Source organism: Tenrec ecaudatus, chromosome 1 (assembly GCF_050624435.1).
Source record: "Tenrec ecaudatus isolate mTenEca1 chromosome 1, mTenEca1.hap1, whole genome shotgun sequence".
Lineage (NCBI taxonomy): Eukaryota > Metazoa > Chordata > Mammalia > Afrosoricida > Tenrecidae > Tenrec > Tenrec ecaudatus.
This window is the reverse complement of record NC_134530.1, coordinates 149,336,426-149,363,173: the sequence shown is the minus strand read 5'-3', so window position 1 is coordinate 149,363,173 and position 26,748 is coordinate 149,336,426. Positions and strand designations below refer to the sequence as shown.

The following is a 26,748-nucleotide window of genomic DNA, read 5'->3' as shown; positions in this document are numbered from 1 at the left end:
AAGGCGCGCGAGGGATGTGTGGTAGCGCTACCCAACCGGACTAGAGCCTTCTAGAGCCACGGCTCGGTTTGCAGCCCTGGGCTAGCAGGTCCGAGGGCCGGCTGGCGCAGCCGGCGGAGACCGCTGGGAGCTGGGACTCGGAATCTCCTCCCTCTGGAGCGTGAGTCACTTGCAAGTAACGTGTTAAGTAGAGAAAAGACCCTATCTGCCCAGAGGGCTCACCTTACTCCCACAACTTCGGGAGCTTCAGCTAAAGTTTCCTTCTTAGCCCCCATTAAATAAAGGAACTCGCATCTTAGCTCCAGGTGAACCCCTCATAGGAGGGGGGGCTCCCCATCAACAGGCTGCGGCTGCAAGACTCAGTAGGGACTCGGGAGAATCTCCAAAGGGCCCTGACCCTCCAGCAGTGCCTGGCGATGGCCCTTAAACTCTCCAGAACTGCGGGAGGCTCCTTGGAACCCCCTCAGCCTGCGTCCCGGGCCTCGGGCCCCAGCTCTTGGAGGGGAGTTCAGCCTATGCCTGCCTTCCACTAGCCTGTTTCGTTTTCAGGCTCTCAGAGCCTCCTTATGCTTCCTAGTAAAATGCTTCATCCCTGGTGGTCTGGCACCAATGTGAGGAGGTGGGCTTGGCGGGAAGAGAATGTACTCTTGAATTAGCGCCCCCCCCCGCCCCGCTCCACCCCATCCCGTTCCTATTCGCCAGAAACTTTCCCCTCCTGTTACCATGGAGAGAGACGGCCGCTGCCTCCCGTCGCCATAGCAACATGCGGGTACCGAGGACCGAGGGTACAGTGGACTGCAGGATTGCGGGGCTCAGAAGTCTGCTTGCAGTTCTCGCCGCCCCGCAGGTCTGCGGCCTTCGCCTACGATGCCCTGGGCTGGGGCAAGTCGGACCAACTTCCATCAAGAACATCGGCCAAGAACCTTCTGCGAACTTCTCACGCTCAGCCCAGGCACCCCCTTTTCTTTTACAAGTCTATTAGGCTGCGCGTGTGTGGCCTGTGGCAGTTTACCCAGTGTTGACACAAGCGCTGTCTTTAAATCCCCCGGGCAGCCCGTGGAGTATCTCTAACCCCTTTCCAGAGAGTACAACTGAGGTTCAAAGAAGCCCAAGGACGCACCAGGCAGTGAATGCTGGAGCCAGATCTCCCAGCTCTTTCCCGGCCTTGCACCCTCCCGGACACAGGGCAGCCGGGGCTTCTCTGTCTCCCACCCTCCCGGACTTCAAGCCGATCCCCGAGTGGAGAGGGGGCGGCCAGGAGGCGCCAGACTTGCCAGATGCCGCGGGAAGCCGCGTGAGGGGCGGGGACCCCGCAAGGAAGTGATTTAAAGCAGAACGGAGCCGCAGGGGGCCGCAACAGGCAGGGTCTCTCTGGGGCCACCTTGCCCCGCCCCAGTCCCGCTGCGGCTGCCTGGCGGGAGGTGGGGTCCAGGGTATGAGCGCGGTGTCGGGGGCCGGGGGGCCTCGGTGCCAGGCGGCGCTCGCGGTCCTGGCCTCGCTGTGCAGGGCCCGGCCACCCCCTCTGGGGCTGGACGTGGAGACTTGTCGAAGCTTTGAGTTGCAGCCCCTGGAACGCAGTCCAAGTGCGGCCGAAGCAGGTAAAGAGAGACCTGGGGTCCCTCCCTTCCTGGGCACGCGCTCCAGCGCGCCCCCTCCCCGCTCCCCAAGGAACCCAGGACCCAGAGAGAAAACTCCAGCTCGGGATATTCTCAATTGAGAACCAAGGCCAGCCAGTCTCCTGGCCTCTCACCCGCAGGGCACTGGGAGGAACAGAAAGGGACCCCTTCCGTGGTGTTCGTCCAGGGACCTCGGCCGAAAATCCGGCTCCCGGGACGCGGCGCCCCTCGGGCCTCGGTTTCCCTTGCGCCTCCCAGCTCGGGAAACGGGCAGGGGGCCAGGGGAGCGGTCGGTGCAGCGGGTGGGGGACGGGCGACTTCCTGGTTGAGGAACAACGCTGGTCCCCTCTGCAGGGTCGCGGTCCCGGGGGTCGCCGTCAGACCGTTTGTCTCTTCTCCCCGGAGAGGCGGCTCCAGCCCCCTGGGTCGCTCAGGGAGAAACTTGGGTCTGCGGCTGGCACGAGGTCTTTGTGTCCGGTTGTCTCTGCCCGCAAGTGGCTTTCTGCGTCTCCGCTGGGGGGCGGGGGGCGGGGTGGGGGTGGTTGTCGCGCGTGCCTCCCCCTCCCCCACCCTTCGCGCCCCTATAACTCGCTCCCTCGGTCTCTCTCTGACTCACTCGGACTCGCGGCCGGTGCGCTACTGAGCGGGTGCCTCCCGCCGACTTTGCCGAGCGGGCGCCACCAGCGCGAGTGGCGCGGACCCTGCGCCGGACGCAGCCCCGGGCGACCGCAGAGCCGAGGCGGGAGCCCGAGCCGAGCCGGGATCGCCGGAGCCGGTGAGTCCGGATCCCGAGCCCGGCGGGGCCGGGGCCCGGCGCGCAGCTGCAGCGTCTCCCGGGAGTCGCGACAGCGGGAATGGCCTGTCGCGCCCTGGCGGCCGGAGCCACGGGAGGGTCGCCAGAGTGGCGATGCGCCAGCCGCTGGTATTTATTTACCTGCGGCACCAGGACTCTGCGGCCACGCTCTCCGGCTGCCGCAGGGTTTCTTTGTGCGATCCCCACGTCTACAGGGTCCCGGGCGAGGCGGGGGCGTGCAGGGTCGCATTCCCTCCGGGAGGGGAGTGAGGACAGTTTGAGGCCTCAAGAGATTGCAGGGTGGGGGTGGGGAGATCCTGCAGGGACCAAGGCGCCTCGGATTCCACCCTACTTATTCTCCTACCCGGGTCCCAGTTTCAGGGTCTAAGGGCGCACGGGAGTCGCCTGGTGTCTGGGAACCATAAGTACCACAAGGATAGGAGGGGGCCACGAAAGGAGAGAATTTGGTCCCCACACTTCTCCAGGGACCAGAAGCCTAGGGACTGGAGCTGTGGTTTGGGTACAGGTGGGGTGATCTCCCAGCAGCCGCAGGTTCCAAGGCCCTGTGTTCCCTGAAGATCAAAGGTCGGTAATCGTGGATCATAGGCCATTAGGAACAGGGATGCAGGCTGTGTGTGAGAGGGGACAGGGGTCCAGCATTGTGGTGCCTGGAACCCCCTTTAGCCCTTTGTGGGTGGTAGGGGGCGCTGCTCACTCTCTGGGCCTCGCAATGTTTAATCAATGGGTTGATTACTGCAGCAAAAGGGACTGAGACTAGACACAAGGAAGAACTTTTAGAGACTAGTACAATGATGGAGACTGGGGATGTTGATTCTCCTTGGAGATCAGCATAGACTGGCCCAGGAAGTATCATTAGACTCTGGTTCTCTGGTGCCTCTCTCCCTACACTACCTAATTGCTCATACCTACAGACAATTTTCCCCAAGCCAGAGAGGAGTCTCTTTCTGCTTCATCACCCTCTCAGCTCCCTTCCATCCTTTCCTCCAGTGGTCTATCTGTCCATCCTAGTGGAGTCCTTAATGTTGGTCCTGGCCCCTTAGATCCCAGGGGTCAGAGTTGAGAACTCACCTGTACTATTCTGCTTGTGATGGAAGCCACCCCTTCTGCTTGGTTAGAGCAGGAAAATGGGGTTGGGAAATGGAGGGGAGCGGGGAGGGGGGAGAAGTGTCTATTGATGGAGGAGGAGGAGGTGGTGGTGGTGGGAAGGGGTGGATGCACTGATGCTCTGACTCTAGAGGGACACTCTATAGTCTGGAGGGACAGATCCCTGGACCTACAGGCTGAGGGTGGGACAGGCTAGCTGCCTGGCCTGAATCAGTATACCTCCCCTGCAGGCTGCTTCAAGGCGAGTTTGAATTGTCAGCCCTGGGGAACTTTAACTCTGGCTGCTGAGTCACTAGATTCAGGAAGCCCTGGGGCCAAGCTGGGTTTGGGAGGGGGGGCTGGAGAGGCTGAAAAGAATAGGGGAGTCCAGGGACACCCTTAATCACAGTTAAAAAAAAGAAAAACTGGTTGAGTGTGAGGCTTTGGGGAGACTTGGTGAACTTGGGGAGGGGGTGTCTAGGGAACTGTTATGGGTCCTAGGTGTCCCATCTCCCAGACTCCCTCACTCCAGATTCTCCAGGCCAAGAATGACTGGATCTTCTCATTAGCAATTTCATGAAAAATGCAAGTGGCTCGAGCAGGGCCGTTCCTTTATTATTTTGTTTCCCCCTGCTCTCTTCCTCCTCTAAGTCTCCAGCTCCTGGGATTTCTAGTAATACTGCGGGATCCAGCAATTGATATTCAGACTCCATCCCTTATTAAGACCCTCCTTTCTGCCAGTGCCTGGGCTAAAAATTGCACAGGGTAGCTCAGTTAGTTAGACCCCGACTTGGAAACAGCGCTATACAACCCGTCTCGGCTAAAGACCGGTTCCCCACTTTCTTGAAAACCTCCGGAAGGAAAAGTGTCTGCTTTCCTCCTTGATCCTCCCCCAAGTCCCAAGGTGAACACTGACAGACGGTTCTCCATGTTTCCTTGCAGAAGTGAATGAACCTTTTGCACAGGCCAAGGAGCTCTGCCCACATGGCCGGCAGTTGAAAACTACCAGATGCTCTGACAGAGACTTTCTACTCCCGAAAAGGGTTACAGTCTTAGAAACCCGGAGGGGCAGTCCCCCTCTGTCCTATAGGGTTGCTATGAGGCGGGGGCGACTGAGCAGCATTGAGTTTTTGAGAAGCTGCGCAGGGTCGGGTTTGACAGCTTTGGTTCTGGATTGAAAGAAATCAGCAAAAGTCCCAGATATGTCCCAGAAAATACAGGCACATGGCAGGAGACTCCAAGGTCCCCTGCCCCTCCCAGCCTGGGAACCAAGAATGGTGATTCTGCAGCTTGCCTGTGACCACAAGGTGGACGTGATGGTGATGTCTGTGCATTTCCCAAATGCTCCCGGAGATGTTCGGTGATTCAGCTAACTGGCTTTGCAGTTGGCCTTTGGAAACGCACATCCCACCCCCCACCCCCCACCCCACCCCCCGCCATTTGTGGTGGAAAATGAAACATACATCTCATTAGCACACAAAAGTGCTTTTTCTATAACTGAAAAGTCAGCCACTCCTTCACTCCTAGTTGCTGGAACGAAGCAGCGCTCTGGTTTTGCCCTCATCCAGGAAAGCAGCAGCGCACGGTTCCTGTAAAAGCCATGGCAGATGCTACTCTGGTCCAGTAGTATGTTTTGTGTTTTCAGATTCTCAAACCCAGGTCCAGTAACTAGGAGGTGTAAAGCCCTTAGATGTGCGGTTCTAGAAGTTCTTCCCCCCAAACCCTCCCGACTTCAAAGGTGAGGATGGGAGATCCACATAGACCCTGTGTTCATTTCCAATGGTTCTAACTTTACTGTCTTCCCTGCCCACAGGGTTGGAGGTAGAACATAAGGTTGCAATTAATTAGTTCTGGAATTGAGGAGTCTGGGTCAGGCGAAGAAGAGTAGGGTCTGGGTAGGGTTGCCTAGGATAGGGCTGGGGGAGGACATGGCAGGAGAAACACGACTACGTCAGGCGGGACCTCCGATGATCCAGTGGAGGAACGAAACCTCTCAGGACTGGGGCACATTTGGGAATTGAAATCAGAGGGGCCTTGAGAGTGGAGGTGAGCAAGGCATCCGCCTGCCCCTTCTCTCTCTCTCTCTGGACTGCTGAGCTGTGTTTCTTGCTCTATGGACCAGGCAGGTCCAGGTACGCACAGGAAGAGGGGCATAAAGGGGAAGAATCTTTCTCTCTCTGTCTGCCCCTCACCTCCATCTCCCAACCTTGATCTCCACATTCAGAAAGCCCCCTGCTCTGACCAATCGGGGCCAGTTGCCATCTGACAAAATAGGAATGCTAATAACGGGGGCACTGGAGCCAATGCACTGGTAGCCTGTAGCGCTCCACATTCGTCTCCGACTTATCCCTGAATCCCCTAGTGATGGAGGAAGTGGGCGCCCAGTCGTAAAGGTTGGTACGGCCGTAATTAGCCTGGCATTGTCTCTCTCATCACAGCTTTTTCAGGAGCGCTAATTCCTTCTCTGTTTGGACTCTGCTAATTATCCCCATCGGTAGCTCAGCCTGAACCTCTGGAAGAAGGAAAGGAAGCAAAGGCCCATCGCTCCCCCCACCCCCCAAGCCCCAAATTTTAATTACACTGGGTTCTCCTAATAAATTTACAAGTCAAACAGCCGGCTTATTATTAATGGACTACGGCTGTGATCCTCAGCACAGAACAGCCTCTCTCTCTCTTACACACACACACACACACACACACACACACACACACACACAGTGATCCTCAGCACAGAACAGCCTCTCTCTCTCTTACACACACACACACACGCACACACACACACACACACACCCTCTTTTGGGTGCTTCTCTGGTTGAGACTTTCCTTTTCCAATGTTCTATCCTGGATGGGACACTGCATATTTGACCTGCTGTGTGTGTGTGTGTGCTCGTGTGTGTGTTTTGAAGAGGCCAGGAATCATTCAAATCTCCAGAGTTCCAGATTTAGAGGATCTGGCTGCTTACAGATATACATCGCCTCCCAGCTTCTCTGCGCAGCTGTTGACTCTCCAGCAGCGCCTGGCTCAAGAACTTGGACTCAAAGTTCAAATCTCAGTCCTTCCACTTAATGCAGAGGACTCTTGGACAAGTGCTCTGCCTGTCTAAACTTGGTCTGTTTATCTGTGTGCTCTGCCTGTCTAAACTTGGTCTGTTTATCTGTGCGAGGTGGATACTAATTTCTTAGGGTGCGGAAAAGATTCAGTTGTTGCTAGCTGCCCTCAAGTTGCTCCTGACTCATGGTGACCCTGTGGTTGCAGAGGAGGGTGATGCTCCACAGGGATTTCAGGACTGTGGCCTTTGGGACCCAGCTCACTAGACTGATCTTCCCAGGCATCTCTGGGTGGGTTCTTATGGCCAACCTTTCAGCAAGTGGTAGAGGGCTTAGCTGTTGGCATCACATAGGGACCTTGAGAGAAAATGAGATGGCGCAGTGCTTACCGTATAGAAATATATGGCAAATATTGTTCTTGGGGTTAATATTAGTGGTTTTGTGTTAGAGTCTTTTCTCTTGTAAGACACTATTCCTTCCAGACCCCTGGGCTGCTGTGTCTCTGGTCTCTAAGATGTGCTTGGTCTATGTCTGTGAGTGGACAAGAGCTCCTTGCTGGACGCAGCTCCTACTCTGCACAGTCTGAGGACTTATGGTATCGAAGGGTCTACTAGCTACCCTGGGTCCTGAAGCTGGGCTTTCACCAGCTTTGGGATGCCTAGGGAAAACTAGTCCTTTTTTTCTTTTTGGTCTTCTTCTTCCTCGTTTATCTTTTCAGTAACAATCTGTTGAACAAGAAGGCCTGTTACTATTACGAGATGGATTTCCCTGGCATGGGAGCCCATTAGAAAAATAGGAAGAATAGCCAGGGGTAAGAACTACTGATGAACCCTAACACTATGAGACTCTCTAGTTCAATGGTTCTCAACCTTCCTAATGCTGCGACCCTTTCATACAGTTCCTCCTGTTGTGGTGACCCCCTCAAACCATAAAATTATTTTCGTTGCTACTTCATAGCCATAACTTTGCCACTGCTATGAATCGGGCAACCCCTGTGAAAGGGTCGTTTGACCCACAGGTTGAGAACCACTGCTCTAGCTGGAGAGGAGGCACCTGGGCTCTGCCTGTGGAGATAGAAATGTCAGTGGGGGAGATGCGAAGGCCGTGGATTGCTAATTACTAGCCCAGCACTTCCCAGGGAGAGGTGGGAGGCCAGGAGTCATCACCCAGGACAGATAGTCTCCCTTGGGGTGACAGGCAGGTCTTGTCTGTTGGCTTCAGGAGTATCTTAACACCCCAGGACAGAGGCCTCTCAGGTGCTCTGTCTTCTGGTCTGCTACCCAGATAAGTTACAGCATTTCTCATCCTGCTTCACAGGGCCTGTTCTCAAGTCTGTTCTGTTTATTGTAAACCATTATCTCCTCTCGAAAAACAACACATGAAGAGGAATAGCAGCTTATATTGTACCAGGCAGGAACTATGCTGAAAGTCTTAGCTGATTTTATCTTCACAATGGTAATGTTTGGTAGAATAATTGCAACCACCATTACATAAGAAGAAACCAAGGTTTAGAGAGGTTGAAGAATTTGCTCAAGGTCACACAATTAACCAGTCAAGTGAATAAAATGTGCTCAGCAGTCATTCTGGAGCTGGTGACCACCTGAGATGTGTGCCCGGGGTCTGAGCACCTGGGGAAGCCAGGTCCACATGTCTGCACCTCTGCACAGTGTCAGGTCAACAGCCTGTCCCTCCTCCACAACTCTTTGCTCTCCCATGGGTAGTCAAGTAATTGGCCACAGTCATTTCCCAAACTACATTCCCATGGGATACTGGATTCCTCTGAAACTTGGACAAAAATGTTTCAGACCAAATATCGGGTGATGGGCTTCTGTTTCCCACATTTGCAAAAGCACAAGATCCTCTCGGTTGTAGGGTATTTGCCCCTCCTGAGAGTCTCTTCTTGTGTCTTGGAAGCTTAATGCTGCTGCCCAGCTGGCTGGTGATGCTCACAACCAAATCCCTGTATTCAGTGCCAATAAATGACCATGGACACACAAGAGTCACATTATTTTTGCTGATAGTGATTATTCCTGGTTTGAAGTGATAAGGTCAAATCTAATTCTCTTTAATGAAGCTCATGGCTTCCAAGTGTTCTGCCCACTAGAGAAATTTTGAAATTAGAGTATATGCCTGGTAGCTTTAATAAAATTAGCAAATATTCTATTGCTTATTACATCTGGGCCCTCTCTTTGGTGCTTTTAATACCCTGTTGGTCTCATTTAAGCCTCAGGATGACCCTTGAGGGTAGATAGGATTATTGTCCCATTTTATAAGATGAGACTGAAAGACCTTTCCTAAGTTACACAGTGGCTACTGATGGGTATTGAATGAATCCAGACTGATCTGGGCTGTAGTCTTGTCTCTCTAGGCTAAAGTGGAAATAGAGACAGGAGGCGAGAAGGATAGAAATACGGAACAAGTGCTTTCCCACTTCCATCGCTGTGCATGGGTTGTCTCCATTCCTGGAACCGTACCTCTTTTTTGGTCCTGGAGCTAGTCCATGGTGTAACTATGAAGAACTCTGACTTGCTCAAAAAGGTAGCTGAGTTGTCCATCAAACCTACCTCTGCCTCACAGGGTAGAAGTTCCAGCAACACACAAATGGAGAAACTACTCTGCAGGCTGTATTGTTGTCTAGTGTTGCTTTTATAGAAATATCACACGTGGTTGGCTGTAACAAATGAACTTATTCCCTCACACTTTAGTAGGGGGCTAGAAGTCTGAATTCAGGGTGCCAGCTCTAGGGTGGGGCTTTCTCTTTTTGCTGCCTCTAGGGCAGTGGTTCTCAACCTGTGGGTTGCGACCCCGTTGGAGGATTGAATGACCTTTTCACAGGGGTCGCCTAAGACCATTGGAAAACACGTTTTTCTGATTGGTCTTAGGAACTGAGACTCCGCTCCTCTATCTGTTTCCAGGCGAGTCCGCCCACATGCAGATACACCCACGTATGAGTACCCAGCGTGAAGACTGTTACCCATGCTATACCATGCTTCAAGACAAAATTTCATTTATTTGTCATTAGAAATAAATATTTCACAATATACAATTACATATAATCACAATATATAATTGTCTTTGTGATGTATCACTGTTCTTTAATTATGCTCAATTTGTAATAATGAAAATACATCCTACATATCAGATATTTACATTATGATTCATAACAGTAGTAAAGTTATAGTTATGAAGTAGCAACAAAAATAATTTTATGGTTGGGGGTCATCACAACACAAGAATGGCATTAGGAAGGTTGAGAACCACTGCTGTAGGAAGGTCCTTTTCTCTGATCGGTATCTGTGGGCTTCTTTGGGCATCAATTTTCTCCTGGGTCTAGGAGGTTCTCAGCACAGGGACCTTGGGTCCAAAGGATGTGCTCTGCTCCAACACTTTTCTTGGTGGTATTGAGTTCCTCGTGATCTCGGCTCACTTGTTTAAACTCTTTTATCTCTCTAAAGAGGTTGATGAAAGATACAGTCCAATGTGGTTCATTGTGTCCTGCCTTGTTAACATCACTGCCTCTAATCCTGCCTGGCTAACATCATATTGCTATTGTTGGGTGCCACTGAGTTAGTTCTTACTCATAGAGACCCTTTGCCCAACAGAATGATACACTGCTTGTCCTGAACCAGCCTCACAGGAAACGTATGGTTCGAGCTCATTATTGCAGCTATGGTATCAACCCATCTCATTGAGGATCTTCCTCTTCTACCAATCATGATCTTCTTCTCCAGGGACTGGTGTCTCCTAATACCATGTCCAAAGTATATGCAGTGAAGTCTTGCCACCTTTGCCTCCAGAGCATTCTGGCTGTACTTCTTCCAAAGTAGATTTGCTTGTTCTCGTGGTGGTCCATGGTACTTTCAACATCCTTTGCCAGCACCATCATGTCAATGCATCAAGTCTCCAGTCTTCCTTATTCATTGTCCAACATACCCAATGCATATGAAGTGATTGAAAACACCACGCCTTGAGGCCAGGCGTCTTCTAGGTGGCCCCTTTAATCTTTAACTCTTGAATAGTTCTTGGGCAGCACATCTGCCCAGTGCAATACCTCATTCGACTTCTTGGTGCTGTTTGTGGATCAAAGTAAAATGAAATCCTTGACAATTACAACCTTTCCCTCGCTTACAACGGTCTCTTGGTCTAATTGTGAAGGGTTTTTTCCCCCTTACATTAGCTTGCACTGAAGGTTATAATCTTTTATCTTCATCAGTAGGGGCTGTAAGTTCGTTTGGCTTTCAGGAAGCAAGATTGTGTCATCAGCATATCGCAAGTTGTTAATAAGCCTCTTCTGCTCCTGATGCTACTTTCTTCTTCTTATGGTCTGACTTCTCAGTTATTTGCTAAACATACAGATTGTATATGTTTGGTAGAAGGATGCAACCCTGATGCACGCCTTTTCTGATTTAAACCGTGCAGTATTCTCCATGCAGTATTCCCTGGCTCTGTTCAAATAACTGCCACTTGGTCCATGTACAGGTTCTTCATGAGCAGAATTACATGTTCTGGAATTCCCCTTCTTCTCAATATGATTCATAGTTTGTTATGGTCCACACAGTTGAATGCCTTTTCACAGTCAATAAAACACAAGTAAACATCTTTCTGAGGCTCTCTGCTTTCAGTCAAGGTCCATCTGATGTGAGCAATGCTCTCTCCTGCTACACTACTCCCTCTTCTGAATCTGGCTTGAATTTTTAGCTGCTCCCTGTGGCTATACTATGGCAACCATTGCTCAATTACCTTTAGCAAAAATTTACTTACCTAAATTTACATATGATTTACCTACATTACATACATATGATACTAATAATATTGTTCAAATACTTTCCGTATTTTGTTGGGCCATCTTTCTTTGGAGTGAGAACCAATATGGATCTCTTTCAATCAACTGGCCAGGTAACTATCATCCAAATTTCTTGGGCTAGATGGGTGAGTGCTTCCAGTGCTTCATAAGCTTGTTGAAACATTTTAATTGGTATTTCATCAATTCCTAGAACCTTGCTTTTAGCTAATACTTTCAGTGCAGCTTGAACTTCTTCCTTTCATACCATTGGTTCTTGATGTTATGCAACTCTTGAAATTGTTCATCAATTGTGGACCAATTCTTTTTGGTACGCAAATTCTGCTCATATCTTCCACCTTGTCTTATGCTTCCTGCATTACTGAATATTTTGTCCATGAAATCCTTTAATATTTCAACTTGAGGCTTGCAACTCTAGGTCTTTGCACATGTCATTATACTTTATTTTGTCGCCTCAAGCTGTTCTTGGAGATTTTTTGTGTGCTTCTCTCTCTTCGTTATTTCTTCCACTCACTTTAGTGACTCAATGTGGAACAGCAGGTCTCGGAATCTCTTCTGACATCCACTTTGGCCCTTTCATTCTTTCCTGCCTTTTCAACGACCTTGTGCTTTCTCCGAGTACAATGCACTTAATGTCATCCCGCTCCTCATCCAGTCTTCTGCCACTCGTGTCCAATGACTCAAATACACTCTCAAAATGTTCTCTAAATTCATGTGAGCATGCTCAAAGCTGTGTTTTGGTTCCCATGGACTCTGTTTAAATTTCTTCAGTTTTAACCTCAACTTACATAAGGACAATTGATGGTCTATTCCACAGTTGGACGCTGGCCTTGTTTTGGGTGATGATACTGAATTTCTTCCCATAGATGTAGTCAGTTTGCTTCCTGTGCATTCCATCTGACCAGGTCCGTGTGTGTAGTTGCTGTTTATGTTGTGGGAAATGATATCTGTAATGAAGTTATTGATCTTGCAAAAATTCTATCATGCAATCACCAGCTTTTTTTTTCTATCACCAAAGGGCATATTTTCCAACTATTGATCCTTCCTTTTTGCTTCCAACTTTGGCACTCAAAACCCTTGTAATGACCAATGCATCTTGATAGCATGTTTGACCAATTTCCGACTGAGGAAGTTGATAGAATTCTTCAGTTTCTTCATCACTCACTTCAGTGGTTTGTGTGTAAGGTTGCATCGCAGTTATGTTAACTGGACATTCTCAAATGTGTACAGCATCATTCTATCACAGGCAGCACTGTACTTCAAGATCGGTCTTGAAAGGTTCTTTTGGGGGATGGATGTGATGCCGTTCCTCTTGAATTGGTCACTGTCGGCGTTATAAAGCATGTGATACTCTACATTAAAATGGCCCAATCCAGTCCCTTTCAGCTCCCTAGTGCCCAAGAAATTGATCTTTGTGTGTTCTGTTTCTTTTTTGATGGCTTCCAAGGCTCCTAAGTTCATACTTCGTACAATCATACGTCCTGATTATTGACAGGTGTGTGCACCTGTTGCTTCTCATTTTGTGTCAGGCCTCATCAGCACATAAAGGTCTTGAAAGGTTTGCTCCCCACATTAAGGTCTACTCTACTGTGAGGAGTCAGCACCTCGCCAGTCATCTTTTGAGGAGTTTTCAACCCGAGGGGCTCATCTTCCGGCACCATATCTGACAATGTTCCACAGCTCGGCATAAGGTTCTCAATGGCTAATCCTTTGCAATAGACACTCTCTTTCTTCTTCCTTGTCTGCTAACCTGGGAGTTCCCCTGAAACCTGTTCACCATGAGGCACCCTGCTGGCATTTGAAATACCGGTGGCATAGTTCTACCACCACAACTGCATGCAAGCCTCCACAGTATGACAAACAGACAGGAGTGGTGGCACTTGCTTATAGAAGATAGAATGTACAACACAGAGGATAATTACTTCCCATCACAAAATGGAGGATGTTTGCGAAATACTGAGACTCATGGCTTAGCCACATTGATATATATTTTGAGGGCATATAATTTAATCCACGAAACCCACCCTTTAGCAACCCTCCCCCCCACACACATACCCCAAATGCATGGCCCTGTCACATGTGAAACACTTAAACCCATCATATCATCCCCAAAGTCTTAACTCAACTCTAAGTACCAATCCAGTCCTGGGCAAAATTCTTCTTCATCTATGAACGTATGAAATCTAGAATATAAATCATTTACTTCCAAAGTGTGCCGACAGAACAGGAAGAAAGCAGACACTTCTATTACAAATGGGAGAAGTGGGAGGGAAAGAAGGACTAACAGGCACCAAGCACGTCAAAAATCCAGTAGAACTATTGACATAGGTCTCAAGGCTTGGAAACAATCTTCTGCCCTCCGAGACTATCTAGGTAATGACCCTTCACACCGTAGGTGTTGGCTGTTCTCTCTGGATTCTAGGTGCATACCCCTCAGCCCCGACCTTCAGCTTCACCTTCGAAGCCCACCGGGACTGCCACTTCCCCCTTTGCCTTTGGCTGGCCTCATCCTGCTAGTGCACCAAGTGGAGATCCCATCCCACTGGCCTGGCAGGCCCCACCCTTCAGGCATTTAGCCATGGGAGCCCTATCCTTTCAGTTTTGGATAGTGGCCCCATTCCGCTGACCTTTGTGAATGGTGGCCCTCGGCAACCAAGTCAGTGAAGATGTGACTCTGAAACCTGAAAATCAATGGAGCCACCCTTTGAAACCCCGTGGCTGTGGCCCCACCTTTAAGAGAACAGAGATTGTGCAGTTGCCTTGTAAGACTTGGGGCACTTTTTGCCACGGTTCTTGTCTCTTGGGCTTCTGCTTCCTGGTTCTTTAGCCTCTTGACCTCTTGGGTGGGCCTGGACTCGACCTCGCTTGGGCAAGAGTTACAAAGCCTGTCAGAGACACCTCACTCTTGCTAGTAAGCCTCAACCCAAAGGTGCTCAGCTCTCTTGCTTGACCCATGAGTTGGAAAGCCTAACTCCACTGACAAGCAGCTGGAGGTACCCCCTCCACCAGGCATCCTCTTGACTGAAGCTACTCAGCCATCTTCCTCTGTAAGTCAGCTCCCACACTGTCTTGAACCGATCTCCTGGATCTGCTGCTGATGTTTCTCTGCCATGACTTCTTGCTTTCCGTGAAGCAACATCTCGTGTGATCACGTTCATCACTTCCTTCAGAGCCCTCACTAGAATTGCCTTTGTGGCAATCTAGGGTGTCACTAGGAGATGCCTTAAAACGCTCCCAACTCCTACTCAGTAGTCAGGCCCCAAACTGCTCCCACAGTTAGAGACAGTTAGAGCAGCCCTCCGTGGTGGTGTAGTGATTCTACATTGGGCTGCTGACCCAAAGGATGCCAGTGGCTCCATTGGAGACAGGTGGGGCTTTCTATTCCCGTAAAGAGTTACAGTCTCAGACACCCACAGGGGCAGTTCTGCCCTGCCCTATAGGGTCGCTGTGTGTTGGAATTGACTGGATGACAGCGAATCTCTCTCATTAGCGCAGCGCCCTATTCCTTTGGTACAAATTCTTAGTCCTCTAGTGAGGCTCTATCAGAAATGCAAGTGGAGAGCTTTAACACAAAGACGTTAATTCTCTCACAGTTTATTAAACTAGAAGTGCTAACTTCCTAGGTGCTAGCTTTAGGAGAAAGCTTTCTCTTGCTGACTCTGATGGAAGGCCCTTGTCTCCTTTCAACATCTGTAGGTCCGGTGTCCCTTCGAGATCTCCTCGTGTCTTGCCCTGGGTGTAGCAGGTTCTCAGAATGGAGATACTGCTCCCAGTTCTTTCTTGGGGGTACTGAAGTCCCTCCATCTCTACTGATTTGTTTGATTTCTGGTTTCTCAAAAGAAATTGACCAAGGATACAATGAAATTCTGTAGCGTTTATCCTGTTCCTTAACCTAACTGCCTCTAATCCCACCTCATTAACATCCTAGTAGTTAGGATTTACAAGACATAGATTACATCACATCACAAATGGAGGATGATTCTGTATTACTGAGACCATAGCCTAGCCAAGCTGACACATATTCTAGTGAGACACAATTCAACCCATAACAAAGGCACCGTGCTGTGCACCTGTGCTTTCTTGGGGAGCAAAGTGTGCGGTGGGTTAGCTCCAGCAGAGGGGGTGCTGCAGGGCAGCCTCGCAGGTAATTTGGACTTTCATACAGCCCTTAGGCCACATAGGTCCCTGCTGCTACAACTGGTTAATGAGCTCAGCTGCTCACCTAAAGGCAGGAGGTTCAAGTCCCTCTGCAGGCTCCTTGGAAGAAAGGCCTGACACTCCAGCTCTGTAAAAGCAGCCACAGGAAACCCTCTGCACACTTTACTCTGACACACGTGGGGCTAGCGGTCAGAACTGACATGAAGACAGCTGGTTTTGCTTTGTCTTAGGCCTCACAAGAGCTACAATTCTTCCCAGCCTCAACCACTGCCCCCACCTTTCAAAAAAACCCACAAAAACAAAACAAATGAAAAACCAACTCACTGCCATCTAGTCCGTGCCGACTCACAGTGACCCTATAGGACAGGGCAGAGCTGCCCCTCTGGTTTCTGAGACTCTAACTCTTTATGGGAGTAGAAAGACTCCGCTTTCTCCTGAGGAGCTGCTGGGGGTTTCAAACTGCTGACCTTGCAGTTAGCAGGCCAACGTGGACCCGCTTGTCGTAGTCACCAAGGCTACATGTTCGTGCTCGCACAGGAGCTAAATCCTCTTCGATCAGCCTCACCAGTCTGGGTCTGGTTTTACCAGCCTTGCTCACTTTTCTGTGTCCCCTGTGGGCGTGAACCTGCTCCGAGTTTGAGGCCCAACTCACTGACTGCCTGTGTGAAGCCAGGAGCCAGGTGCTCCTCAGCACCTCCCGGCACAGGAAGGGCTTGCTGGCCTTTCGGAAGCAGCAGTATTGAGTGCCGATTCCCAGTGATCCAAATCCTCTGCCTTTCCGCCTTCCTTAGTCACAGATCTGAGGGAACAGCAGCAGGAAAAGGGGGGTGTCACGTGGAGAAGCAATCAAAATAGGAACCACATGGAAGAAAAACGAATTCCCCCAGCCCACCCCTTCCCCCACTTTTCTTTTCATTCTGAATTCTTCCCCCCCCCCCTTCTCAGGCTGAACATTTAAATGCACTCCATGCTCTCTGGATTCTCTCCATTCTCCCCACCTCTTCTCATTAAAATTCTAATTATTACCAGAACAAGTAAGATGCATGATCAAAGGAAAGCAAAGCCCTAGAAGTACCTTTTGTTTTAAGGTGACTCATATTGCAGAGGATGCTTTCAGAGCAGCTGCAACCAGTGCAGATGTGAAGGGTCTAGAGAAGAGTAGGGCGTAGCATAGGGACAGGGACAGCTAGGGTAGCCTTCCCAGTGAACCCCAGTGGGCAAAGGCCTGTTGAAACACTGCCCACGCCTTTGTGATCACGAACTCATAATAGAAAAAGAAAAAATATTAACAGCCTCTGATAGATGTATGATGTGTCCTCAAATTATATTCAGGTTCTAGGGAGGTGGCATGGCATAGCCTGGCTGCCTGGGTTGTACCCCAGTCCCACCATTTATTAGCTGTGTGATGAAGGCAATTTATTTAACCCTTGGTGTGTTGGTCCTCACATCTTTAAAATGGAGGTAATAATTATACCTATTTTATTAGATTAAGTGAGTGAATGCATTCAACAACAACAAACTTGACAAAAACGTATTCAATAAATTGCCTAAATTCAACATTGTAGTTAGGGGCCGTGGAGGCAATTTTAACTCATAATGTTGATCAAGTAATATATTTAAATTTCAGTATCCTATGTGTAAGATAATACATGAATATTAAAATAGTCAGAATTTCCCCACCTGCCTTGTGTTCCCTTCCCTGGGTTGCAGGCACACCACATTGGAGACTTTCCGTCTTGAAGTTACTTGGAATCAGCTAGCCCCTGGCCCTCTCTAGATGGGGGCTAACTCAGCTCCCGTGTCCGCGCAGAGGACGGGCTGGCGAGGCCCTTCACTAAGGACTCTAGTGTTCTCTGCTGGTCTTCTGAGCACGTGGCAGTGGTCGCGGAGGGAGGGGAGTACTCCATTGCCAAGGAGAGACTGATTTACTCTCAGATCCCGCTGCATGGGGGGCAGCTTTCCCGGGTCCTTCCCACGGCCGGCCATGGGTGCCGCAGGTCTCCCTGGAGGTCTTTGTAGCCCAAGCCTAGCACAGAACCTGGCACCTGACAAGTGCTCAGTAAACACTGGCTGACTTTTATTGCGATGAGAGATAAGTACAACCCTCTCACCTTTCTTTCCCTTCCTTCCTCCTTTGTTTCCACGTGCCAGTTTCTATGCTATTCTTGAGCTAAACAAATATTAAAGACACACGGTTACCGTCTCCTGCAGTGGGCTGAGGGTTGAAACAGTGGGCAGTAGACATCTGGACCCTGGCCCGGTCTCTGCCTCTAACCAATGCGGTGACCCAGGGCAAGTCCCTTCTCTAAACCAGTGTTCCCATCTGAATAAGGACAGGCTGGGTCACTTCTCACCTTAAATCCTAAGATGAGATAAGTATTAAGACAAAGTAGTCCAGAGGCGGCAAGAGTATATGAATGCAGGGCCAGGCAGCTAATGGAAGGTGAGTGTAACATCAAGGAGGTCCGGGAGGGAGAGGGGTGGTGAGCACCTAACCCTGCCAAGCGGGTGGCCGCCTCCCAACAGGCAGGAGTACAAGCTATCCAGGCACCAGGGTTCTTAGCAGAAGCCAGCCATCTGCTCTGACGGTGGTGGGCTATCTCAACTTTTCTGAGATCAGGCAAACAAAAACCCTTCTGCTGACTTGGTCACAGGAGGCATTTTGCAAACCTTGGCCAATGTTCCTGCTGATCTCTGCCGAGCACCAGTGACCCTGGGTTCAAAGGTTAAGGGTCAGATTTAGAGAGCAGAAAGAGGGGGGAGTTCTGCTTAATAACTTATCCAGAAAGGAGCCATCCCACGCAGCTCTCCTGGGGCAACAGGGATGGGGAGATGCGTGCCCACCTCTGAGGTCACAGCCCCTACCTACCAACCACAATATCTGACGAAGCTCTCAGGGAGCCAGCGGGTGGGGACCATGGCAGCTATGAGTTTCACTGGTTTCTCGCTTCGAAATATATCGTGGAGACCAAAAACAACGGACACGCAAGTGCGTTTTGAACCTCCTGCATGCAGCATTCTGGGAGTAGGGAAGCAGCACAGAGCTAACTCCTGCCCGCAGGCAGATGACACTCTGTCTCACCCACTCCAAGCCAACTATACAGCTGTACTGCGCTCTCGCATTCCGCCGGGGGTGGGGGTGAGGGGCAAGAAGGAGCAGTCAGCAGAGCCTCTGTTCCCCAGCGTGCACATGTTGCCGCAGAGAGCTGTATACAAACAATGACTGTGAGCTGCCTGGCCGTAGTAACAGCCCTAATAGAAATTCAAATGGCATCCAAATTTGGAACGCTTCAAGAATTTGCAGTTTCTTAGGCTGCCATCATCTTACTTTCTTGTCCCTGGGCACATGCCTGCAGGTGGGAGGTGAGGCAGTTCACATGCTCCCTAAACTTGGGGCTGGTGTGTGTGTGTGTGTGTGTGTGTGTGGTGGGGTGGGTGGGTAGTGGGAGGGAGGTGGAGGGGGACTAGAGAAGTCAGCCCGAGGGGCTCCTAAGCTGCAGCTATTTCACTACTTGGACAATGAAGGCCGCCCTAGGACCATCTCTCCGTGTGACCTGGCCACCTTCTCCTAATCACTCTTCTCTCTTCTTCCGTCTCTGTCCCTCCCTTGTGCCCCCTCCTCCAACGCTCTCCCCTGCTTCTGCCCCCACTGTCTGTCTCTGTACCCCCACCCCCTGCCTGGCTCACGCAGGCACCTCCGTCAGCCTCCTCGCCGTGGTGGTGATTGTGTGTGGCGTGGCCCTGGTGGCAGTTTTTCTCTTTCTCTTTTGGAAGCTGTGCTGGATGCCCTGGAGAAGCAAAGAGGCCTCCAGCCCCTCTTCTGCCAACCCCAACTTGGAGGCCCTCCAGAGCCCCAGCTCCAGAGGCAACATGGCGGACAAGCTGAAAGACCCCAGCACGCTGGGCTTCCTGGAGGCGGCGGTGAAGATCAGCCACACCTCCCCCGACATTCCGGCTGAGGTGCAGATGTCCGTCAAGGAGCACATCATGCGGCACACGCGGCTGCAGCGGCAGACCACAGAGCCGGCGTCGTCCACCAGGTGCGCTGGGATTCTGCCCCAGGCCGGGAACAGACTCCTGAAACCTGTGCTGGGACAGACACTGTGCTTTAGGAGGATGGGGGGAGGGGGCCAGCTGGAAGGTGGACCCCAGGAAAGGCTGCAGCAAGGGGAACCGGTATGGGCACACTGTGCAGGTGATGTGCAGGTGGGACGTGGGTGGGCATGCAGGGTGTCCTGGGGGTGGAAAGGCTTATGGCAGCAGGAAGGGAATAGGCAAAGGCCGGGAGGCATCAATGTTCCTGGTGTTAAGGCCTATGCCAGTACACCACGTGGCTAGAAGCTGCAGTGGAAGAGGCAATTCGAGAGATACCTGGCATTTTGAGAATGAGGACCTGCTCAAACCATCCACAAAATGACCTCCCTCTCCCCCTGAAAACCAAAGCTCCACTGCCACGGGCTCCCAGCACCCCTGCAGGGCCCAGTAGAACTGCCCCTTGGGCTTCTGAGACTGTCAGGGTGGGCGGGAGCAGACAGCCTCGTCTTTCTCCAGTGGACCAGCTGGTGAGTTTCAACCCACCTTGTGGTTGGCAGCCCAACACATACCCCACCTTGCCACCAGTGCACCTCCCTACACCGCTCACTGCCAGGAAGTCCATTCAGATGCATAGCAGCCCCACAGAGACACTGCAGGGCAGAGCTGAACTGGCTTTTTGGATTTGTGAGGCTGTAAAGTTTTACAGGCGCAGAAAGCTTTATCTTTCTCCCTCAGAGCTGGTAGTGGGTCCACACTGCCAACTTTACCAGGGCTCCCTTTCCCAATGTGACAGCGACTGCATATGTGGCATTCCTTTAACTACCAATGTGAAAGAAAAAAAAAAAACACCTAATGGCAACACCCTAAAGTCAGAAACGCCTTGCAAAGTCATGGTGCAGACAAGCATGGGGCACTGCGCTTACAGACTGGGTGTGGGTTCCTGGGTTCCGGCAGTGGCTCCCCAGGGCCCCAGCCAGAGGGAAGGGGAGCCTGGCCCTCAGTGAGGAGGTCAGGAATGAAGGTGCCCCCCCCGCCCCGCATTGACAGGGCTTGTCATGTGACCTTGGGCAACTTGCTCACCTTCTCAACGTTTCCTTTGCTCAACAGTGAGGCAGGATGGACAGTTCTCCTGAGGTTGTGGCGAGGAGCCTGTGAGAAAACACTGGGTAATAATGAAAGCCTAACTATCTTCAGTGCCACACCTCACACACCCCCGTCCTATTCTCAGCACGTTATAAGGGCTCATTCACTGCATCCTCACAGCGGCCATATGAGGCTGAACTCAGAACGTACACCACAATTCCTTTCATAGCACAGAGAGGCTTCCTAACTGCCCCCCTCCCCCACCCTACCCCACACCCAGGCGCCTATCCAGAACATGGCACAAGCAACCTTTCCCCGCACCATCTGACTCCAGAGCCCCAGCTCCTAGCCAGTCCAGTGCCTGGCCCATGGGAATTGCTCCCGAGATGCCCACTATGGGCCTCCCTGGGTGGTGCAGATTGGTGATGTGATTGGCCACTGGAAGGTTGGAGGCTCGTACCTACTCAGAGGTGCTTAGGAAGAAAGACGTGGTAGCAACAAGTAGCAACCCACACAATGTTATGGTTGGGGGGTCACCACCACATGAGGCACTTCATGAAAGGGTCTCGGCATGAGGAAGGTGGAGAACCACTGTCCCTAGGGAAGAACCTAGCAAGCAGGCGGCAGCAGACAGGAATAACGGTGATCATCTCAATGACTGCCATTGATCAGCGGCGTCCCAGGCACCGCGCCAAAGTGTGTTACAAATTGGAAGGCATGTGATCTTCCCAGCAGAGGGCCCCGGTGGGATTCTGGCTCAGCTCTCCGCTGCTAGCCGAAATGTCAGTGGGTCCAGCCCCTCCCCCACCCACCCCTGCGCCACAGGAGAAAAGACCCGGCGATTGGCTCCCATAGAGCGGACAGTCTTGGAAACCCCATGGGGCAGCACAACTCTGGGACTTAGGGCCCCTGCGAGGTGGCGTCTACTCCACAGCAGGCAGCAACAGAGGTGCAGAACAACAGCAGGGTGCAGAAGGGTCAAGGAGAACGAGGACCAGGGGCCTCCACAGGAGGCAGGGCTGCCAGGGCTGTCTCCCTGCAGCCCCCTCCGCTGGTCCCTGACCTCGCTCTCTGCTCCCTCCCTGTCCACCGCCAGGCACACCTCCTTCAAGCGCCACCTGCCGCGGCAGATGCACGTCTCCAGCGTTGACTATGGCAACGAGCTGCCGCCCGCGGCCGAGCAGCCCACCAGCATCGGCCGCATCAAGCCCGAGCTCTACAAGCAGAAGTCGGTGGACGGGGACGAAGCCAAGTCCGAGGCGGCCAAGAGCTGCGGGAAGATCAACTTCAGCCTCCGCTATGACTACGAGAGTGAGACCCTGATCGTGCGCATCCTGAAGGCCTTCGACCTCCCTGCCAAGGACTTCTGCGGTAGCTCCGATCCCTACGTCAAGATCTACCTCCTGCCCGACCGCAAGTGCAAGCTGCAGACACGGGTGCACCGCAAGACCCTGAACCCCACCTTTGACGAGGACTTCCACTTCCCCGTGCCCTACGAGGAGCTGGCTGGCCGCAAGCTGCACCTCAGTGTCTTCGACTTTGACCGCTTCTCTCGCCACGACATGATCGGGGAGGTCATCCTGGACAACCTCTTCGAGGCCTCCGACCTGTCCCGAGAGACCTCCATCTGGAAGGACATCCAGTACGCCACCAGTGTGAGTACAGCCCGGCCTCTCGAGGGTTTGCAGTTCTGGGTTGGGCTGAGCCAGGCCTAGCATCCCAGCCTTTCCTGCAGCCAGAGACAAATGGTCCTTTGCTTCTCAGGGGGTGAAGGGGACTCTGGAAACTGACCAGCGGCTCAGCTCATACTGGGAAGTCCTTGTACTCTGCCCCAAGGGGGCCCGGGTGGGTAGGAAAGAAAGCGAAGTCTTATTTATCGCTTCTATTAATGTGCTATAGGGTGGATCTCTCTACTGCTGGGCCTCTGGTTTATTACTATAAAATAATGTTCTATGTCCTTTGATCATGACTCAGACAGAAGAATCAACTGACAGCATGGATGTGTTTTAGGAGCTTAGAATACACAGTCAAGAACAGCCGCCTTGGTCAGGACGAATCAGGTGATGCTGCAGTATACCACTTACTGTCGGCTATATAAAGGACAGGGCATAACTGCCCCTGTGGGCTTCTGAGACTGTCACTCTTGACATGAGTAGAGTCATCCTTCTCCCTTGGAGTGGCCGGTGGTTTTGAACTGCTGACCTTGTAGTTAGCAGCACAATGCATAACCACGATGCCACCAGGGCTCTGTGCTGCAAGAGTAGCAAGTAATCCTGGTGTTGGATTTCTCCTTTGTCTTACAGGTGCATTGCACATACTCTACCGTTGTCACTCAGTGATCAGAGCCGGCAGTGGCTTCCTCTCGACACAGGCACAAGACACATGGCACCTCTGAACATCCAGGGGCAGGGTAGAGCAAGCCCACCGTGTTCCCAGGAGAACTAAAGACACTTGAGGAACCACATTAATGATTACCACGCAGCCGTGCCCATCTCTTGGCCAGTGTGCTCAGAGAGATGAGGGAGGCAGGCTCGATAGGAGACCTGGCTCCCCCACACATCAGGGAGGAGGTGCGACCTCTGTTCATAATCCACAGCAATTAACCAGAGGAGGTTTGCAGGAGCTGGAGCTCAAGTAGACTTTGAGAGGATGGAGGCAACGCTTGACACAGAGAATTAGGGAGGGCACACTCAGAGCCCTTTGGTCCCGTGCAGATGGCACGCGAAAGAAGCTGCGTAGCTGTGCCCTGCAGGCGTAGGTGGTATGCTACATTCGAAGCCCACTTGGGTAGCTGGGAGCCCAGCAGGGGCATTTCCATCAAGCCCCCAGAGCCTTGCAGCTGGTCTCCTGCGTGATCTCTCTGTGGAAAGTTCTCACACCAGATCTCTAGGGCAGGGGTGACCTTCTCCGGTCTTTCGCCTCTCTCTTTGGCAATCAATACTCAATATCTCTGTGTTGAATTTTGTGAAGGGAGGCTGGCTCTGGTGAGAAAGCGATAGGAATCCTGGTTGGTTTTGAAGAGATCTATAAAGAGAGACAGCAGAGGGTGGAAGAAAGAAAAAGACAAGAACTTGAACCACCCCCAGGAAGGCCCGCATCTGCCCCAGGGAGGGTTTGTGGGACACCCCATTCTCACAGCTGGAGCTGACCCTGGCCAGTTCAGTCACGTCTCCCAATGCCTCCACCAAGTTTGCTTGCCTGAAATGTCACCCCCAAGAACAGCACAGGCCCCAGAGCTGGCAGACAGGGCGGGCCGACGGGGCGGGCCCATTACAGCAGCTGGGCGCAGGCCCTGGCCTACGAGCTCTGATCTATAAATCACTCTGAAGTTTACATCTGGTGCAGCTCTTTCCTGGCAGTCTCCTATGGCAGCGACTTCATCATGGTGACGGTGACAAAATCAGCTCTCACCTCCACGCAGGGAGAGGGGAAGCGGAGACCCAGGGCCTCCTGGGTCCCTCACCAGAATTCCACATCCCTTCCCCCTGCACCAGAGTGAAGGATTCCTGGATCTTTCGCTCTCTGTCCTCACATCCCCAGAACAGTTGCACTCCCGGCAGATCATCCCAGCAGCCCTGGACCATCCTCACCATTCTCTATCCGGATCATGACATGCATCCATCCACCCATCTATCCACTTGCCCTAAGCAGAGCCCTGTGCCCTGTGGCACGGGCAGGGAGTTGGTAGCTGGGATCAAAGATAGTCTCTCCGACCCACCAAAATGTACACCCTAGCCACACAGACAAGAAAGGACCATGCCGCCGCCAGCACCATGTCTCCTGTGTGAGGATGCCAGGGCCCTGAGCGTGACCACAGCAGGGAAGGTGTGGTTGGAAGGCACCCTCAAATCCGGCCCACCCCGCACGCACAACGGAAACGCCGCCTTTCCCCTGTGCCATGTGAGTCCAGGAGCTTTGCCGAAACCTCCTTGAGCCCAGAGCAAAGCCGTCGTGGACGCCCGCTGTGGGGTGGCGGGGCACAAAGTCTGCTCGCTGCCCCTGAATGGAGCCTGGTTGCCTGGCATGGGGCGAGGATCCTACCACAGAAGCTCAAGGCTCTGCTTCTGAGAAAACCAACCCCTGAAAACCCTTGGGCGCAGCCCATTCTGCTGGGACACCCCAGGGGTCCCCAGGGCTCAAGTCAGTGCAACAGCAGCTGGGTTTTCTCTGGAGGAGGGTGGAGGAGCGTTGGGATCTGGCAGGGCCAGAGGAGATGTTCCAGCCGGGCCCAGGACTCTGCCAGGCTCATGGCCTGGCTAGGCTTGCAGTGTGTCTGAAATGAAATTGCCATCTCAGCCCAGGCCTCTCGGGGCCTCTGCCAGCAACCTCGAGGCAGGCAGGGCTCTCCGGAGCCAGGCTCCTGAGCCTGGCCCTGGCCTGGGAGGCAGAGAAAGGCTGAGCAGTGGGGGTGTCAAGGAGGGGACAGGAAGGGAAACAAGAAGGCTGATGCATTTACCTGTTTGGGTCTTTGTGTGTGTGCTGACTCTCAATTATTTGGGCACTGGGAGTCCCTAGTCAGCTGTCCCTGGAAATGACTGAGCACTCAGTGTAGGTGGATTCCGATGGCCAGTGCAGTGGGGACTGCCCACAGCCAACGCCTGGAGGTCCTGCATGCCAGATTCTGTGCTGGAAGCGTGCTTTGGACCCCAGCTGCCGGGTCCCAGATCCCCCAGCAGCTCCTTCTCCCACCCACGCTGATTCCGAACGCGCCTGGCCAGTCCTGCCTCTTTGCTCACGTGGGCCCCTCTATCAGGCAGGCTTCTCCCACCTTTCTGTCTGGCACACATCAATCCACCTCTCCAAGCTTACCTGGTGGCTTTCCAGTCTCACTGCAATGGCAGGCTCCCAATTTACTCTGCCTGTCCTTGGCAAGTCTGCCTCCGAAAAGGCACAGCTAGGATGCTCTTTAGAAAGTGAGGATGGGTGAGACTTGGTCTCAATGTTCTTTGGACATGCTGTCAAGAAGGACGCGTTCCTGGAGATGGAGATTATGCTAGCTAAAGGAGAGGCTCGAGGTAAACAAGAGAACTCTATAAGATGGAGCGGCACGATGGCTGCAACAATGGGCTCAGAAACAGAAGGGATTCTGACCCTGGTACAGGGCTGGGCAGTGTCTATTCAGTGGCATGAGGTTGCTATGAGACAGAATGAACTGGGAGGCACCTAGTCACAATGACAGCAGTGCCCACCTTCCCCTCCCTCCCACCTCCCCAGCTACATCCTGGATCATATCCTGTTGGTGGTTCAAGTCCTTAGGTGGACTCATGACCTGTGTAGCGTTTCTGAGGCTATAAGTCTTCATGGGTAAACACATTTTTCTCTCAGGACAGCCTAGTGCATTTATGATTAGCAGTCTAATGTTATACTCTAGTGCCACCAGGACTTTGTCTGTTATGTCTATGCCAATGCCCGTGGCTACCCCACCCAACTGATTGCTTTGTTTGTCTATGTTATGTCTGTGTTTGTCTGTGGTATGCCCATATCTACCCCAACGGGTTCTATGTTGGGTCTATGTTATGTCTGTGTTATGTCTATGTCCATGCCCATGGCTACCCCAATCAATTGCAGTTAAATCCATTCGACTCGTGTCAACCTGGTAGGACAGAGTAGACCTGCCCTAAAGGGTTTCTAAAGCTGTGATCTTCCAGAAAGCAGACTGCCAGGGGAAGAGACTGGTGGTTTCAAACCCATGACCTTTGGGCTAGTAGCTGGACACTTAGCCACTGCACCATGAGAGCTCCTCATTCAGAGGTATAGCTCACTGCCATCGATCCGTTCCAACTCACAGAAACCCTGTAGGACAAGGCAGAATTGCCCCTGTGCGTTTCAGAGACTGTAACTCTTTAGGGGAGTAGAAAGCCTCATCATTATTCCTTGGAGCGGCTGGTGGTTTTGAACTGCTGATTGTGAGGTTAACAGCCCAAGGCATGACTTCTACTCTACCAGGGCTCCCTACTCAGATGCATATTTCAGGTAAATTTTTTTGTGTCTGGAGTAGTGAAGAGGCCAGCCAGTGAGATCAGGTGGTCTGGGACCCACCTCGCCCTTACCCTCATGCCAGAGAGGCAGCTGCAGCTCTGGCAGGTGGGACCAGGCCGGCCACCTGCTCA

General features: G+C 52.0%; 1 protein-coding gene across 1 annotated transcript in view; it reads left to right on the top strand.

Moving 5' to 3' along the window:
* The first annotated feature begins 1,435 nt into the window (after positions 1-1,435).
* Positions 1,436-26,748, top strand: part of SYT6 (synaptotagmin 6) — an 89,471-nt gene continuing 64,158 nt past the window's right edge. Inside the window, exons 1-3 of the mRNA XM_075540317.1 lie at positions 1,436-1,598; positions 19,212-19,560; positions 21,735-22,293. Coding sequence (XP_075396432.1) covers positions 1,436-1,598; positions 19,212-19,560; positions 21,735-22,293 — 1,071 coding nt within the window. The remainder of the gene's footprint in view (positions 1,599-19,211; positions 19,561-21,734; positions 22,294-26,748) is intronic.